Source organism: Hippocampus guttulatus, chromosome 2 (genome assembly GCF_054856545.1).
Source record: "Hippocampus guttulatus isolate MCC_2025c chromosome 2, RoL_Hgut_1.0, whole genome shotgun sequence".
Lineage (NCBI taxonomy): Eukaryota > Metazoa > Chordata > Actinopteri > Syngnathiformes > Syngnathidae > Hippocampus > Hippocampus guttulatus.
The window spans coordinates 22,420,461-22,438,929 of record NC_141262.1 but is presented as its reverse complement, the minus strand read 5'-3'; the positions used below and the strand labels follow the sequence as shown (position 1 = coordinate 22,438,929).

At 47.9% G+C, this 18,469-nt stretch overlaps 1 protein-coding gene and 1 long non-coding RNA gene across 3 annotated transcripts; one reads left to right on the top strand and one right to left on the bottom strand.

Annotated features, from left to right (window-relative positions):
• Positions 1-89: 89 nt before the first annotated feature.
• Positions 90-4,533, bottom strand: LOC147208964 (uncharacterized). The gene is made up of 3 exons (XR_015099171.1): positions 2,755-4,533; positions 2,253-2,370; positions 90-1,805 (listed from the first exon to the last, which is right to left on the bottom strand). It is a non-coding gene; the product is annotated as an uncharacterized LOC147208964 (long non-coding RNA).
• arhgap36 (Rho GTPase activating protein 36) lies at positions 1,292-18,469 on the top strand. 2 transcript variants are annotated; one of them, XM_086102912.1, is made up of 12 exons: positions 1,292-1,732; positions 6,357-6,513; positions 8,924-8,992; positions 13,856-14,106; positions 15,057-15,270; positions 15,347-15,402; positions 15,481-15,631; positions 15,727-15,875; positions 16,032-16,202; positions 17,384-17,472; positions 17,549-17,757; positions 17,866-18,469. In XM_086102912.1, exons 1-12 carry the CDS (start codon positions 1,613-1,615, stop codon positions 18,093-18,095), a joined length of 1,866 nt encoding a protein of 621 aa, XP_085959038.1. In that variant the 5' UTR covers positions 1,292-1,612; the 3' UTR covers positions 18,096-18,469. The 2 variants fall into 2 exon arrangements, with proteins under 2 accessions (XP_085959038.1, XP_085959045.1); XM_086102919.1 differs by lacking the exon at positions 1,292-1,732 and adding an exon at positions 4,523-4,860.

The window sequence follows — 18,469 nt, the reverse complement described above, 5'->3', positions numbered from 1 at the left end:
AGTTCATTTTCTGTTTTGTGGGAGGAATATACGAAAATGGAATTTAACATGTGCAATGTGATTCATCAAATCAGAACCAAATTGCAATGGCCGATTTATTTATTTATTCATTTATTTTGGGGTGTCAATCGGTATGGAAAGCGATGCCGGACCACTCTTCGAAACATTTTTGAAATGCCAGAAACAAACAACAACAACAAAAAAATCAGAGAGGAGTCATGCCACATATCACCTTTGACAAAAATCAAATCTGCATTTCCTTGCACTTGGGTCGTTTTAGTGCACTGTAATATGCGCTCACTTGCCAAATAGTGCACACTTCAGTGCCTCATTTGTACTCTGTAGTTGTCCCACGACTGTGCCAAAATTGCCCACTACAGTGGACAAAAAGAATTCTAGTACAGCAACATTAGGCTGAATATCAGTGATATCTAGCTAAAGGTCCACATACTAGTATCCTTTTTGTGATCACTAGAAAGACTATTATGAATAGACACAAAATTCAATATATTAATTTGTTTTCCATTGTCCTTGGAAGTGTTTCGGGTTCAAAATGAGCTCGAAACCATGTGACTGGGAATATATTGAACAATAGCGTGGTTTTTTTTCTCCCCCTCTCCCTCCCTTGTGGTTTCTTTCTGACTTCCGGGTTGAGTGAACGCTGGCGCGTTTTGGCTGCCGCTGCTCAACTCATATTGTTTTGTGTTTTTTGTTATTGTAAAGTGTCCTTGGGTGTCTTGAAAGGCGCTTATAAATAAAATGTATTATTATTATTATTATTATTATTATTCAACATGCTAGTAGTAGAACAACCAGGGCACTCGAGAAATACTGTCTTACTAGTAAAGCTTTTTTCCGCACCTTTGCCTTCCACTCCTGTGTAAAATCTCTGCACATTAGTCAGAAAGCTTTGCCATACTCCTTTGCAAAACTATGCACGAATATCTGTATACTACCACTACCCGGGAAACACTAGATTTTAACAGATTTTAATGTCCATGTCAGAATTAGTGACATGCAGTTTTCAACTAGTTTGCCGTTTTGCCTCGCTAGCCACATGTCGTTGTTCTACCTGTGCGCCTTCGTCGTTCTGCTATTTATAACTGTTCTATCTTCTTACAAAGGAATATTTAGAGCCGACTCGCAGATAGACAATTCGTTGCACTCGTAGATGATCGAAATAATGCTCCGATGGCCTGCCATAGCTTTTGAGCTACGGTAATTGTGTCCTGTGTCTCTCATGCGCATACACACAGGAGATGGCTCATCAGGGCCAAGCGAGCAAGCTTCCCACTTCCTGTTTCTGACAGCACAGAGCACGCCATGCTATCTACAACGCACATACACACAGGAAGGGCTGACAACCGCTGGCTGGGTGGCATGCGGCGTGTCCGGGTGTGTGTGTGTTGATTTTTTTTTTTCCAGGAAAGGAGAGGAGGATAGAAGCCACTTGAAGTGATGTGCAGCGGATCCTGCCACAGATGAAAGTGACCCCTGAAAGCTGGACATGGGAGGGGCTCAAATCATGTGATGGAAAGCAGCAAGAGGGGGAAAAAATGAAATAAGAAGAACAAACAGCAGCAGCAACACGGGCGCTTCCATTCTCCCGTTGATGAACGGAAGCACCGGACGTCACACCCGAAAGACGTTCCCGCTGGATGGATCCGAGCCGCTCGCATCGAGGCCTTCGGGAGTCTGCCGAGTGCCGTCCGACATGCACTTCTATCACCAGGTCAGCATCCTTAGCGCCTCACTTGCGTCACACTCGGCTCAGCATGACATCATTATGGACCAGTGCTTTGGCCCTGTGAAGATTAATCTAAAATGTGATTGGTGAAAAAAACAGTCCCATTTCTGATATTGTTTGTTCAATGGGTCAGCAGTTGTGATTGGGAAGGCTCTGGGGAGATTGAATTGACATGACAAAACGAGGACGCTGAAATGTGATTGGACAAAAAAAAAAAAAAAACAGCATTCATTCACCTACTGGAAGCAATTCGGCCAAGATAAAAGAAAATCAAGGGTCCACTTCCTGTGTATGTGACGCTGGCAGCCAGTAGAAGGCGTAGCTTTGTGGTGTCTGATGACGTGATCGATGACGTGTTTAGAGGTGAGCCGAAGAAAGTGGCGACGTACCTTTATTTATTAATTTTTTTCCATTTCTAGTTATTTATTTATTTATCTTTATTGAACAGGTCAGAATACAATTCTCTGTAAACAGAAAACAAAACGAACATGTTGTGGCGACGTACCTTTGAACGGTTGATAAGTCGAGTAAAGTCGTCATCTTCTCAGGTGTCACCTTGGATCGGGTTCGACAAGGTTTCAAATGGACGAGTAGTAGTGTTGTTTTAGAATCAACCCCTTGCGCTGTAATAAAAGGCAGAGCACGATTTGTCACTCCTTGTTGATGTTTATTGTAAAACTGACACAAAAACAAAAGACAAATGGTTTTTTTTTGAACTAGCAGTTCATTAGCTTAATGCTAACATATAATGACAAACACCATTGACGGAGTAATCAGGAATTAGCATAACGTTTTAGAAATTATGAACCTTCCAAAAACTGCTACTTTAACGCTCACAGAGCAGCATCAAATCCAAGTAAATAAAAATGGAACATTTTATGACAATGGGGAGGAGGGCGGGGGGCGGGGGGTTCATTGTACCCGAGTGGCCTCCTCAACTGAGGTATAATTCAGATCTGACTCCAAACTATATATGTGTATAAGTTAAAAACAAACAATTTTCTCACCCACTTGAGCAGTATCTCCTTCAAATCCGGGTCCTCATCCAGAGGCCTGGGAGCTTGAAGAGGATTCTACGCAAAGTCTTTCTCCACTTTATTGGTTCCTCCTTCCAGATGTTGCAATCATTCGGGATTGCGACATCTTTCACGACTGCCGTCTTTTGATGTTTATCCACCACCGCTGCATCAGGCTGGTTGGTCATCACCAGTTCGTCAGTCTGGATCTGGAAGTGGCCGGGTTGTTCCCAACCACCTTTCGGCAGTGTCCGCCATCTTGATTGTGGAGATACTCCTTATTTGTTACAGATGTTCCAGTGTACTATTCCTGCTACCTGGTCATGCCGCTCCTTATGAAGCTTGCTCGCCAGCATCTCCGTGCAGTCTCTCAGTTCAGCCTTTTCCAGCCACATCTCTGTTTTCCCAATGTCAGACACTTATTTAATTTCGATGGTTCAAGCCACGTGTTTATTATTAATTTTTTGAACTTAATCTAATAATTTAATGGCAACACAACAGCCCCCTAAGACGATGGCCCACCAGGCATTGGCTCGCTGTGCGGGTCCAGCCCTGGCTGAGGGTGTGAACGTCCTGTTTAGAGAACGGAGGCAGTTGCGGAGTGAGAAGACCGTCCCTATCCTTGCTCCCCATCTCCTTTTCGCTGTCGGTATTTCCTGCCGGGACTCAGCTGCAAAGTAGGCAAGCGTTCACGATGAAGGGGGAAACACAATTGGTTCCGCCGCTTTTGTGCTGGTCGCCCGGAGACGTTTCAGGAGCTAGTTGCGATTTTGGGAAAAGTAACAATGTAAGGGTTGTATGTAATGGAATGTAACATTTTTGATGTTACAATGTAACATTTTTGACCAACGGCCTTTTTGTTTCTTTCCATGACTTTTCTTGTCTTTCAAGTCAATTTTCCCCATTGAAATTGATGGAAATGCTATTCTTCTGTTCTTGTCACTCAACTGCATGTTTTTGGAATGTGGGAGGAAACCGGAGCAAACACGGGAGAACATACAAACTCCACACAGGAAGGCCAGAGCTGGAATTGAACCTCTGCACTGTGAAGTCGACGTGCTAACCACTCGACTACTGGGCCGCCCCAGATAAAGGAACACTCTTAATATATGATGAAAACTTGATGGTGCATTAGCGCCCAATGACCGAGATTGCGCTTGCGCTGCAAGGAAGCCAATGAGAATCGACGGCGTCCAGCTTTTGCGCAGTCGTCCGGGGATCGCTTATTACTGTGCTTCTGAAACTGCGCTGCGTCGTCAGACTGGCATCTGTTTTGAATATTCTGAATTGCATCACATTCAAGGGAATGTTCAACACACACTTGGCTGTCTCATGGGATGCTAAGGTTAATAGAGTGCAATGTTGTCCTACAAAGTGTCTGGTGTGTGTGTCGGTGTCTTCCATCTTGTTTTGTTTTGGGGTTTTTTTGAACCAGATGGGCCGTGTCATCACACATGGCGGGGGCCATCGGGTTCGTAATCATGTGACCTTTTGACTTGGAAATGTAAGGCGGCGCCGTCCTGTGACGGCGGGTGTCAAGCAGAGGACGGTAGAGAGGAATACACACATGCACGTGGACACTCACTCACCCACCCACTCACGATACTTAGCCCTCTCACGTCTGCTCTCATCTTCAGCCTCCTGCGTCTTTGCTTGCGTCCTTTTTAATCCAATGTTTTAATCCTGCTCATTTTAGCACTCGCCTGCCCTGCCTTCCTTTTTTTCCCTCCTCATATTCTCCCGTATTTGCAGAGGTTCTTCATTGGTGGCTTTTTGGGACCCCCTCACCCCCTCCCTCTCCGCAATTTGCTTCCCTCTGTCTGCCAACACCCCCAACCCCACCGGTGTTTATATTCTCCAGCTCGTGGAAGTCACAACTTGTCCTCTTCCTCCTCCTCTTGTTGTAATCTAACTCCTTTCTCCGGACCTCCCTCTCGCCTTACTCATGCTGCGCGCTCACTAACTTGGAGTCAGACCGTGCCACTCGCCTCAATGGTGTCCGAATAGCGGGTGCGGGTGCCGGGGTGGTGGGGGGGCCCATCGGGACACATTTTGGAAATCTATTCACCGGGAAAAGAAACCCCACTCTCAATCCAGGTATTTGTGCCTTAACAGATGACAGTTGATTGTTTGTTGTCTCCCCAAATGTTTTATTTGCTGGCTGAAACTTGTTGAAATATGGAATTTAACGTCGGACACTGTAATCTGACGCCGCATAATTTTTGCGAGGATGGTATCAAAATCGATGGCCTTGATAGGTGCCAGCGGCACCACAACGTACTGGATGTACTCGTGTGTCGTTTTGGTCTGCAAGGGCAAATTTGGTCTTTCTGCTCTTCAGTTGCTGTTTATCCAAGGAATAAGCAAGTGGAGTTGCACTTTTTTTTTCCCCTTCATGTAGACTTGCGTAACATGCACGCATACCTACCACCCTTTGGCTGCTTCATTCTCGCTCAATCATCTACGAGAGCAATGTGCTTGGATAATAATTAATGTTAAAGATAGGAGAGCTATCTTGATCAGGCAAAGTTCCCGACTGACAAGATATTTTACATGTTTACATCCACTTTCCAAAATCATTCCAAATTGAAAATGTTTATCTTACTCAGGACAGTAGGAATTTGGCCAATGTGATAACTGGTTCGCGCGAAGAGTCACGGTAAAATGAACAAATAGGGAGTTTTTACAAATTCACCTCCTTCCACCAGGGGTGGAGCTACAGGGTGGCCATGGGGAGCCAAGGACACCTCTTGTCAGATACTGTGCCACGAGTTTTTATTTTTATTTATTAATTTATTTGTATTAACTGCACATTTAAAGAATAAATGTATAGTCTGTCTCAAGCGAAGAACATTTGATTATCTGTTAGCTAGCGCAAAAGTGTATTCAATTTAAAGTAGACGACACACAAGAAAATCCACTGCAAAGAAAATGACATGATCGAGTAAATTAAGATTAGCAGAATGTTGCTTGTTACTTATGGTATGATAAAGAAAGATGGATCCACGCACGGTCAGCCCTCACAGAGGTGTTGTCTCACTCTGGCGACCCCACTGAAAATTTTCTGGCAACGCCCCTGCCCTTCGCATTGCCCCATCGTCAAATATATCCAAATTTGAAAATGTTCAGGACATCTTGGGAGCTCTTTATCATAAAACTATCCCAATTGTTTTACACTATACGTCCCATATGAAGAGAGATTTGAGAATTCAAGAGAATCTTCCATTTCCAACTTTAGCTTCAAATTTGCATTCTACATTTGAACTGTTGAATGAAGTTTGAGTTCAGCCAACGGCAGCCTTTCAGCAATTGCATGCAATTTCTATGGAAATTGCATTCATACTACAAACGGATTGGGGAAAACCGAGACAGGCTATTGTGAGCATGCCCGACAATCCACTCGGATAGCTTAAGCATGTCGCGGAAAATTCCACCTCACTTTGATCAAATGTCACATTGCAGATAATTTACCGGCATTTGTGTGCCCGAACTCGGTGACGGACAGCCGGGCAATCTTTTTTTTCGCGCTAAATATTCCCAGATGACGGTGCGTTGCATTTCCATCTCATGTGTTTTTCTTGGGGTCCGGCCAGGGGGGCCTCACGTGGGCCAACATGCTGGGTCAGAGCGTGCGACTCCAGTCCGTTAGCATCCAGACCCTATCCGAAGTGGAGCGAGCCAGACTCCAGCAAGTGGCCTTGTTCCACCTGGACCAGAAGGACCTCCACTTGAAGATCAGCATTCCCAGAGGTACGTGTAAGGCTACGATTCCCTACTTATTGGTGACATTCGCATATGGGGGATACCTGACCAAGTGCGGGTTGTGGATGCTTTTGTAAGGCGAGGATTTGGGACGTGCTCAGATTTATGACTAACGGAGCACAAGAACGGCAAGGCAAAGCCAACCGATTGATGGGCTGATGGTTGGGGGGAGACGGCTTCAAGAACTTGGAAGGAGAGGCTGGAACAACTGCGAATAGGGAAAACGTTGGACGTCCCGGGCAAGCACATTGCGCAAAGAGACCAATGTTGCTGTTTCTTATGTAAATGTAATGAAGCCCAACCTTTTGCATGGGATACATCGCAGAGCCGCTCACCGTGGGTGAAAATCTTCTCCAAACTGTTTGAGCCCTCCCATACAGCATTTTTAAACACGTAGTGAATGTATTTCAACACAAGCTAATTCAGAGGATAACATGGATGAAAAAAATTTTGTCTCCCCAGTGAAGGTTAACGGTAAAACTCATTTTAACACAAAAGAGAATGAGCCACACTCAGTATTTCAACGCTAACATTTTCAAACGCGCGGTATAATGTATTGGCCAAAGGTCTGCTAGCTTAATGCTAATGATGCAAAAGACCAAAGGCAGGCTGAAAGACTTTAGCCAGGCTATTTATAAAACTATAAACAAGTGCTAATTTAAGCCACATGGGGCATTTCGCAAAAATATGAGGCCCCCCCACCCCTCATTTTACAGTAATAGGAAAAAAATCCTCCTAGGAGAAAACAATGATGAGAAGGACATTTTACAAGACTACAAAAAAAATAGTTCAGTTCATCTTCTTATCAGCGTGGCCCAAGAACTCCTTCAGAGAATGATACAAGCCGACAGTTTATTATTTAACATTTTTATTCATTTTTGATCTGCAGCACTTTATTACAGCTGCACTTGTTAAAGTGCTTGCACAATAAAGTTGAGTTGCAATGAGTTAATCAAGGTCCGTCGCGCCAGCAATTTGGAGCTCTCTCTGATATGTAAACATGCGATGGATGACTGTTGGCCGCGGCCCAGTTCCTCATCCAAACTTGCTTCCAGATGTGCATAGTCGAACTGCTGACTTCAAAAGATGCACGGCAAGTTCTCCAGACATCATCGACGGTTCCGTCTTTGAAAAATGAACTGAGATGGCTCATCCATCAGTTTTGCCGAATCTAAGTGAGGCATCCAGACACTTGTTTGCTTCCAAATTTTGGTCCTTTTACTCTTCCGGTGAAGACGGCCCGTCACACGCAAGACACGAAGGCAACAGGGATCGTTCTTGCGAGTTTGTGTGTCCTATGAGACTTTCTAAGCTGCTTTTCTCAGCCTCGTCTTGCTGGCCGGCTGCCTTTCTCAGAACTATTAACTTCTGTGTATAAATGTATGTATAGCTCAACGTCTGCAAGTATTAGCCCGTGATGCCACTCTGTTGGCCTTAGTTCCACCTTGTGGATTGGACTCATTTGTCCATTGAGCAAAGTCTTTCTCAGTGAAGCGTTTGCTTTGGTGCCCATACAAAAGTTGATGACAAAATGTGATTATGAGGGATGTTTTTATTTTTATTTTTTATGTGGCAGGACAGCGGTGCATTGAGATATGAGTGGAATACTTGGCACTTGTATCTCAAATCATCTGAATGGATACACTCTTCGTCCACTCCAGACTCCTTCAAAAAAAAAAACAACCTCAACAGCTCAGAGGATAAAGAATGTATGTCCAAATGTCTGTTATTTAAAGGGCTATATACTGTCGTGTGTGTCTGTGCAGTATCAGGGTTATCAAAAATGGATGCATTGGTTGGGTGTATGTGGTGTTATTGTGTTAGCATTAGCATTGAGCTAGTGGACTAATAAGTCGGGTAATTCGAGTCTCCATTGGAGTTTTGTGTGTTGGACGTGGGTTGGCGTATATTCCACCCGTGCAAGTGTGGGAATCTTCCCGTACAACTTTCTCCCCTGAAGTGAGCACATCAGGTCACATCTGTCGCCACCCCCCCCCCCCCCCTCAGCCCCCACTGCCTTCTTTGACTTCCTGTTGTCTTTTGCTGACATTTTGAGGGTTGTCCTGTTGAAAGTTGTCCGACATATTTAGCCACTGGCGAGCTCAATGGAATTCTCTGTCAACACTTGAGAGACTTTTTCTCTTATTTGCTTGTTCTCATGCTCCTCTTTGTCCTTTTTGCGGGCTTCCTGCTTTGCTGCTTCAGGAAAAGAGACCACCCTTCGCCCCCAACTTCTCACAGCATGTGATGCCACAGAATGACTCAGCCACATTATTTAAATGGACACTACATATAATGACATGCTCACTCGGGATTTTGCTCTCCAAAGTTTCTTTGTTTGAAAACCTGCACTTGTGTGGGGGGGAAAAAAATCAATGAATCTTATCTCCCTCCACAGAAATTCGCAAACGACGAAAGTCGCTGCGCAGGAAGTTTGACTCATTTTCCAAGGAAAAAAAAGAGCGTGGTAAGTTGAATACACACACTATAAAAAAAATTCCTGTCAGGGTGGCAGAAGTATTCCAGTTTATGCCTTTTTTTTTTTTGGGTGCAAATGCGATAGTATTTTAAAAAACATAAGTGTTTTGCAGCATTGACAGGGAAAAATCCGTCATGATGAAGGTCAACAAACGATGATGCAAATCTTTAAAGACGCAACACCTGTTGCCGCTTAGCCGCACGTACAGACTTATCTGAAGTCTAACCCCGTTAATGAAAACCTGGAACATCGGGAGCTGGCCCCGCTCCTGCTGGCTCTGCCCGTCTTCTCACCGCCGCTGAACATCCTCCTTGGCGGAGGTAATAGCCATGTTGAGTTTGGAAGCTATGATAGTGTTTCCCCACATTACAAAAAGGCAATTCATTATCCAGCTTCAGAGAGCAACCAATGCCAAACTGGAATGAAGCCATAGAAAAAAAATCCAAGTAGAGTATCATTTCTTCTTTCCATTTTGAATTGCCAATCAAAAATTGAAAGATGGACTCATTATTTATTTATTTATTTTAATTTAGTGCAAAAAATAGAAAAAAACATGCCAGATTTTCATATTTCACTTTTAGGCTAGATCAGAACAACTGGAATTGGATTTTAACATTCAAATGGTGGATTCACACAATGAAAAAGTTTGGTCATGATTTATTTTATTAATCACTCAAGAGCCGTGACCTTGTTAACAGCCCTCGATTTATCATGTGATATATTTGATCCGAGCCACAAATTGAATCATAACCCATCACACTATTTTTAGTTCTTGTGTTCGATTTAAAAACGGATCACCGCCCCCCCCCCCCCAAAAGATCAAGATTAATTCAAATGAAACACACCTTGCCAAGGTCCCGCCATCCTAAACTATTTAAGTAAAAGGCTGAAACATGCTCACATAAGTGGATTTACCCCATGATCCAGATCTGCACCAAACCCAATAAAGAAATAAGGTGCCAAGGATGTTTCCAAACAAGGGCTCAGCGGCCATTGTTGTCACTTGCCTGCAAACTTGGCCAAAAGTCAGACGGCGCGCGTCGGGGTCAGCGAGGAGCTTAAAAGCCAAGCTTGGCCAAAGCAGGCCACCAAGTGCACCTATTAGCAGACCTCCAGTTGGTTTCGCTGGATTAGACCAGCACATGAAAGCCTGCTAGCGCCCTCTGCTGGCGGCGGCAGACGTCACCTAACACATTGGATTTGGTTTTTGGCAAAAAGGTGAAGCATGACAATAAATTGGTACCTCTACTTACAAAATTAATTGGTCCTGGAAGAAATTTCGGAACTAGAAAATTTGTAAGTAGAGACACGTTTTCCATGTAAATGCCCTAATTCGTTCCAAGACCCCCCCCCCCCCAAAAAGAAATTCAGACCAAAAATGTTTCATAAAGGATAAAATGCATCAAAATATGTAATGAATACATGTTACAATTAAATCATTGCCCAATAAATGAGTTGTGTACAATGTAAAAAATAAAGAAAAGAGTCAATAATAAAAACGATGGTCATTTAAGCTCCTTATGATAGATAAAATCGATGGCACTCAGTTTCCCTTGCCCGGACGCGGGTCACCGGGGCCCCCCTCTGGAGCCAGGCATGGAGGTGGGGCTCGTTGGCGAGCGCCTGGTGGCCGGGCCTACACCCATGGGGCCCGGCCGGGCTCAGCCCGAAGAGGCAACGTGGGTCCCCCTTCTCATGGTCTTACCACCCGTGGGAGGGGTCAAAGGGGTCGGGTGCAATGCGAGCTGGGCGGCAGCCAAAGGCGGGGACCCTGGCGGTCCGATCCTCGGCTGCAGAAGCTAGCTCTTGGGACATGGAATGTCACCTCTCTGGCAGGGAAGGAGCCCGAGCTGGTGTGTGAGGTAGAGAAGTTCCAACTGGATATAGTCGGACTTGCCTCCACACACAGCCTGGGTTCTGGTACTAGTTCTCTCGAGAGGGGTTGGACTCTCTTCCACTCTGGAGTTGCTCATGGTGAGAGGCGCAGAGCAGGTGTGGGCATACTCATTGCCCCCCGGCTCAGTGCCTGTACATTGGGGTTCACACCGGTAGACGAGAGGGTTGCTTCCCTCCGCCTTCGGGTGGGGGGACGGGTCCTGACTGTTGTTTGTGCATATGCACCAAACGGCAGCTCAGCATACCCACCCTTTTTGGAGTCCTTGGAGGGTGTGCTGGAGAGTACTCCTGCTGGGGACTCCCTTGTTCTGCTGGGGGACTTCAATGCTCACGTGGGCAATGACAGTGAGACCTGGAGGGGCGTGATTGGGAGGAACGGCCCCCCCGATCAGAACTCGAGTGGTGTTTTGTTATTGGACTTCTGTGCTCGTCACGGACTGTCCATAACGAACACCTTGTTCAAACATAAGGGTGTCCATATGTGCACTTGGCACCAGGACACCCTGGGCCGTAGTTCGATGATCGACCTTGTGGTTGTATCATCGGATTTGCGGCCGCATGTTTTGGACACTCGGGTGAAGAGAGGGGCGGAGCTGTCAACTGATCACCACCTGGTGGTGAGTAGGCTCCGATGGTGGGGGAAGATGCCGGTCCGTCCTGGCAGACCCAAACGTATTGTGAGGGTTTGTTGGGAGCGTCTGGCGGAATCCCCTGTCAGAAGGAGTTTCAACTCCCACCTCCGACAGAGCTTTTCCCATGTTCCGGGGGAGACGGGGGACATTGAGTCCGAGTGGACCATGTTCCGTGCCTCTATTGTTGAGGCGGCCAATCTGAGTTGTGGCCGTAAGGTGGTTGGTGCCTGTCGTGGCGGCAACCCTCGTACTCGCTGGTGGACACCAGCAGTAAGGGATGCCGTCAAGCTGAAGAAGGAGTCCTATCGAGCCTTTATGGCCTGTGGGACCCCAGAGGCAGCTGACGGGTATCGACTGGCCAAGCGGAACGCAGCTTCGGTGGTCGCCGAGGCAAAAACCCGAGCGTGGGAAGAGTTCGGTGAGGCCATGGAAGCCGACTTCCGGACGGCTTCGAGGAAATTCTGGTCCACCATCCGACGTCTCAGGAGGGGGAAGCAGTGCACCACTAACACTGTGTACAGTGGGGATGGGGCACTGCTGACTTCGACTCGGGACGTTGTGAACCGGTGGGCAGAATACTTCGAAGACCTCCTCAACTCCACCAACACGTCTTCCTTGGAGGAAGCAGAGTCTGAGGACCCTGAGGTGGGCTCTCCTATCTCTGTGGTTGAAGTCACCGATGTGGTTAAAAAGCTCCTCGGTGGCAGGGCCCCAGGGGTGGATGAGATCCGCCCGGAGTTCCTCAAGGCTCTGGATGTTGTGGGGCTGTCCTGGTTGACACTCCTCTGCAACATCGCGTGGTCAACGGGGAGAGTGCCTCTGGATTGGCAGACCGGGGTGGTAGTCCCTCTTTTTAAAAAGGGGGACCGGAGGGTGTGTTCCAACTACAGAGGGATCACACTCCTCAGCCTCCCTGGTAAGGTCTATTCAGGGGTGCTGGAGAGGAGGGTCCGTCAGGAAGTCGAGCCTCAGATTGAGGAGGAGCAGTGTGGTTTTCGTCCCGGCCGTGGAACAGTCGACCAGCTCTACACCCTTAGCAGGGTCCTCGAGGGTATGTGGGAATTCGCCCAACCAGTCTACATGTGTTTTGTGGACTTGGAGAAGGCGTTTGACCGTGTCCCTCGGGGAGTTCTGTGGGGGGTGCTTCGTGGGTATGGGGTACCGAAACCCCTGATACGGGCTATTCGGTCACTATACCACCGATGTCAGAGTTTGGTTCGCATTGCCGGCAGTAAGTCGGAATCGTTTCCAGTGAGGGTAGGACTCCGCCAAGGCTGCCCTTTGTCGCCGATTCTGTTCATAATCTTTATGGACAGAATTTCTAGGCGCAGCCGAAGCGTTGAGGGCGTCCGTTTTGGTGGCCTCAGTATTGCATCCCTGCTTTTTGCAGATGATGTGGTGCTGTTGGCTCCTTCAAACGGGGCTCTCCAACTCTCACTGGAGCGTTTCGCAGCCGAGTGTGAAGCGGTTGGGATGAAAATCAGCACCTCCAAATCTGAAACCATGGTCCTCAGTCGGAAAAGGGTGGAGTGCCCCCTCCGGGTTGGGGGAGAGATCTTGCCCCAAGTGGAGGAGTTTAAGTATCTTGGGGTCTTGTTCACGAGTGAGGGCAGGAGGGAGCGAGAGATCGACAGGCGGATCGGTGCAGCGTCTGCTGTGATGCGGACGTTGTATCGGTCTGTCGTGGTGAAGAAGGAGCTGAGCCAAAGGGCGAAGCTCTCAATTTACCGGTCGATCTACGTTCCAACCCTCATCTATGGTCACGAGCTATGGGTCGTGACCGAAAGAACGAGATCCCGGATACAAGCGGCCGAAATGAGTTTTCTCCGCAGGGTGTCCGGGCTCTCCCTTAGAGATAAGGTGAGAAGCTCGGTCATCCGGGAGGGGCTCAGAGTCGAGCCGCTTCTCCTCCACATCGAGAGGAGCCAGATGAGGTGGCTTGGGCATCTGATTCGGATGCCTCCTGAACGCCTCCCTGGTGAGGTGTTCCGGGCATGTCCCACCGGGAGGAGACCCCGAGGAAGACCCAGGACACGCTGGAGTGACTATGTCACCCAGCTGGCCTGGGAACGTCTCGGGATCCCCCGGGGAGAGCTGGAAGAAGTAGCTAGGGAGAGGGAGGTCTGGGCTTCCCTGCTAAAGCTGTTGCCCCCACGACCCGGCCCCGGATAAGCGGTAGAAGATGGATGGATGGATGGATGGATGGTCATTTAACTTTTAACTGCGTCCTTGTTGTTTTGCTATGGGAATCCGTTTTTTCCCCCCAACTGAGTGTCATTTGTTCTCAATCGTTCTGTCTAAAGCGGCACGCATTGTTTGTCAGAATCTGCCCCCAAGGCGTTCGGCATCCCGCTGTCGCAGGTCATCGTCAACGACCGGGCCTTGAAACGCCGTCAGGACGCCGTGAAGGAGAGCCGACGGGACTGCTTGGAGCTGGAGGCTAGCATCCTGCGGTTCCGGGCCGAGAAGCGACAGCTGCTCTCGGGGAGCGCGCGCCCCTCAACGCCCACTAACTTGGTGGCCCCGGCGCCGCCACGCTCCGTTTTGGACACCGTTGGGCGAGGACAGAGACGGGTAAAACCTCAGTCATCCAAATCATGGTAATCCGAAAAGGATTAATTGAGGCAACGATCAAAGATGCGCAAGTAAATTGTCGATAGAGAGGATCGATTAATCAACAAAAATTCTTGAACTACCGTATTGGCCCGAATATAAGACGGCCCTGATTATAAGACGACCCCCTCTTTTTCAAGACTCATGTTTGAAAAAAGACTTTTTGAACACCAAATTCATTTTTATACAGAAAATAATTACAGTGCATTTGAAACAAATGATTATAACAATATATTTGAGAGAAAAAGCATGTTATTTTGCCTCATTCAAATCTAAAGTGCAATCACATTCGTAAATGAATGGCTTGTGGTTTTTGAAATGTAAATGACATCATAACTTCTCTTCAGCTGCCGGTGAACCTCGCCGATCTTTGACCCACTTTTCTCCAGATTATGGCAGGGGTTCACTTTGACCTGGGGAGTCAAGTTCAGCATTCGCTTCATTGATATCTGGCGCCATCTAGCGTCATGAATGGGTATAATGTCAAGACCCTGAATATAAGACGACCCCCACTTTTTCAGTCTTATTTCAATGCAAAAAACATCGTCTTATATTCGGGCCAATATGGCATTTAACCCCTAACCTACGTACAATTTGGACCACTGCCGCGCGAATAAAATAAAAATACTGAACCACTTACGCCTTCCTACCTTAGCGCTGGGTCAATTCAAATCTCGGATTGATTGATAAGAATGACGTCATCACATAAATCAGTTAATCGTGTATCACTTGACGGCAGCATTTTGTAGCTACCAAAGATAGATAAAGATTTCGATACCTGTGCCACTTGTCTCACTTTAAAGGGAAAATTGCTCCCTGATAAGCTAATTTGCCGCCTGGCAGCCGAAAGACTGGCACCAGAACGGAACACAATAGAAACCGTACTTCTGTCGACTCCGCTCCGATCCCAGGGTGGCCTCTCTGTCGACTCCATCTCCGATCTGGTGGACAGTCAGTCCCGCTTGCTGGAGGCGCTGCAGCTGTCCCATCCGGCCGAGTTGGAGCTGAAGAAGAACGGTGGCGACTCATCGGAGGGCAGAAGCCAAAACAGGCTGAGCCTCAACCCGTTCTACCCGCAGGTGCCTCAGGTTCTGGAGCGCTGCTGTGGCCACATCGAGGCCCACGGTGAGGCGGCCGTCCTCCTCTCTCTTAATCTTGCGCTCTGTCAGCACGCCTGACTCGCCTTCCGTCCTCCCTTCAGGTCTTCAGACCGTGGGCATCTTCCGAGTCGGGAGCTCCAAGAAGAGGGTGCGGCAGGTGAGCTCACTTCTTGGTGGGTGCGTTGACAAATACAGACGCCGTTAGCATCCCGTCCTTGTCTCCACCCCTGCGCAGCTGAGGGAGGACTTTGACGCAGGCATGGACGTCCAGCTGGACGAGGAGCACAGTGTGCACGACGTGGCTGCCTTGCTGAAAGAGTTTTTGAGAGAAATGCCGGACCCTCTACTGACCAGAGAGCTGTACCCCGCCTTCCTGCACGCCAACTGTACGCATGCACCAAAACTATCCTCAGATCACATCATTTGTGGTCGATAACTCATTTCCACTTGATGATTTTTTTTTCTTGTGGGTGTCGTCCAGTCCTTGGAGGAGAAGAGCAGCTCCAGTACCTGCAGCACCTCCTCTACCTGCTGCCTCCTTGCAACTGTGACACGCTGCTGCGCCTCCTCACTTTCCTGCACACGGTGCACAGCTTCGCCCAGGACAGCGTCGGCGCCAACAACGAAGAGGTCAGTGGTGCCACGTCCTGGACTGCAAATGTTTTGCTCCTGTACTTGAGTAGATCTGGGTTTTACTCCCTACGTTTCTATTCCTTACGTTTTTCAACCTGCACGGATTGCAACTTTGGCCCGCCGCTCATGAACTTGCCTCTCTGACCGGCACAGATCGCCGGAAACAAGATGACGGCCGCCAACCTGGCGGTCATCTTTGGACCCAACCTGCTCCAAAGGGAACGAGGAGGAGAGGCCAGTCCACAGGCCATGGGAATCGAGGACAGCACGGCTATTATTAACGTTACCCTGGCGCTCATGCAGAACTACAGGAGACTTTTCATGGTGATTCGCTTTAGTCTTGGCAAATGGCGAGCAATATGGATACCGTATTTTTCGGATTATACGTCGCTCCGGATTATAAATCGCACCAGCCAAAAAATGCTTAATTAAGAAGGAAAAAACATATATAAATCGCACTGGAGTATAAGTCGGATTTTTGGGGGAAATTTATTTGATAAAATCCAACACCAAAAACATACATGTCATCTTGAAAGGCAATTTAAAATAAAAATAAAGCGAGAGAACAACAGGCTGAATAAGTGTACGATATGCTAACATTACATGACGCTTAAACAACGAACTGTGAATGTGCCTGGTTGTTCACGTAACATATTAAGAGTTATTTAGACAACTATAGCACAAAGAACAAAGAACAAAGAACATGCTAACAAATTTACCAAACCATCAGTGTCACTCCAAATCACGAAATCCAATGAGATCTTCCATGCTCGGTGTCACTTTTAAACAACTGCGCCAACTCCGGAGGTAGAAGATGCAGCGCTTCCTCTTCTACGTCGCTTACGTCAGAGTCATTGTCAGTGTTTTTTTTCTCATTTACCGCCAAAGTGGAAAGTATCAACACAGGCTGAGAGCACCCTCTTGCGCTTTATCCATCCATCCATCCATCCATCCATCATCTACCACTTATCCGGGGCCGGGTCGCGGGGGCAACAGCTTTAGCAGGGAAACCCAGACTTCCCTCTCCCTAGCCACTTCTTCCAGCTCTCCCCGGGGGATCCCGAGACGTTCCCAGGCCAGCTGGGTGACATAGTCTCTCCAGCGTGTCCTGGGTCTTCCTCGGGGTCTCCTCCCGGTGGGACATGCCCGGAACACCTCACCAGGGAGGCGCTCAGGGGGCAACCGAATCAATAACATGTGATGTGTACAATGTGTTTACCATTTCACACATAAGTCACTCCAGAGTATAAGTCGCACCCCCGGCCAAACTATGAAAAAAACTGCGACTTCTACTCTGGAAAATACGGTAAATGAAAAATAGGCTCGAGCTGTTCAGTGCTACTCCCAGGTGAAGTTGACTCAGTCACATATTCTTCATCCTCTACGGAGAACGACTATTATTAGTGACGTACTGATGTTGTGAGAGAGGAGCTCGGACGTCTCAATGAAGCATGGTAAATGCGACGTGGTTGAGTTCCACCAAATTATTCCAGCATGTTCCGTAGGTGTCAGCCGAGCTACAACAGGAAGTCCTGGTGAGTCTGATCCAGACCGACCCCGACATCATCGACTATCTCCTTCGCCGCAAACTCAGGTGACGACAATCACCGTTTTGACGACTGACTGCCTTACAAACGCAGCCCTAACCCCGCTCGACTCCGTCCCTATAGCGGCAGTTACGTGACGATGGAGAGTGGCGCCGGCTTGGGCGGCCGCCGGGACACAGGAGCGTCTTTGGACTCTGTCGGGGCCTCCACTGGGAGTCTGTCCCCAACCCCGATGGAGCCCCGCTCATCGCTTGAGGGCGGCCTAAGTAGCCAAGTCTTCCTCAGCGTGCTCAAGATGAACCACACCAGGAAGCAGCACAACAGCAGATACGGTATGCTCTCCTTTCACGTCTGCCGATGACATCATCAGCATTCTAAGAGTGCCTCGTAGGCCTTGGAAACGAGCCCAAGATCCTTAATTCAATACTGCGTACCAACAGGAGAAGTCCGGCCCGGCAAATCGGTCCGCCACATGCGCCAGTTCCACTCCCACCACAACCTGCTCAGTCTGGCCCAGCCTGCCTTATGTGCCGTGTCTTCCACCTCCAGTCAGCAGTACCCGGCGGACGCGGGCAGTGTTTGGGTGAGACAGGCGCCCCCCGAGGAAAGCAAGGCCAGCTTCTGGGACTTTTTCACAGGGAAAGGCTCGGGCTCCGAGACCTTGGTGTGATGGTGGGCTGTGTTCTGAATCGTTGACTTATTCCCTACTCCCGTATGCAGTCGTATCACATTGCAAGAACACTACAAAATGGCTGCCTCACAATATAAAGGCTTGGGAGTGGGATGCTGATGGACAAACGAAGTATTTGTGCGACTGACTTGACTTTTTCCTTTGACAATCTGTGGGTGTGACATGAAGGAATCATTCTGTGTACATACTGTAACGTACATTTTTTTTTTAAGAGCCGCACAAACAACTCCAGCTATTTTGTTCAATCTATTTTCGGTAAAATGCAATAAAGTGTCCATATGACCTAAAAAGCATCCTTCAGTTTGTTTTGGTGAGGGAATATGATGTAAAAGTCAAATAAAAAGTTGCTGTTA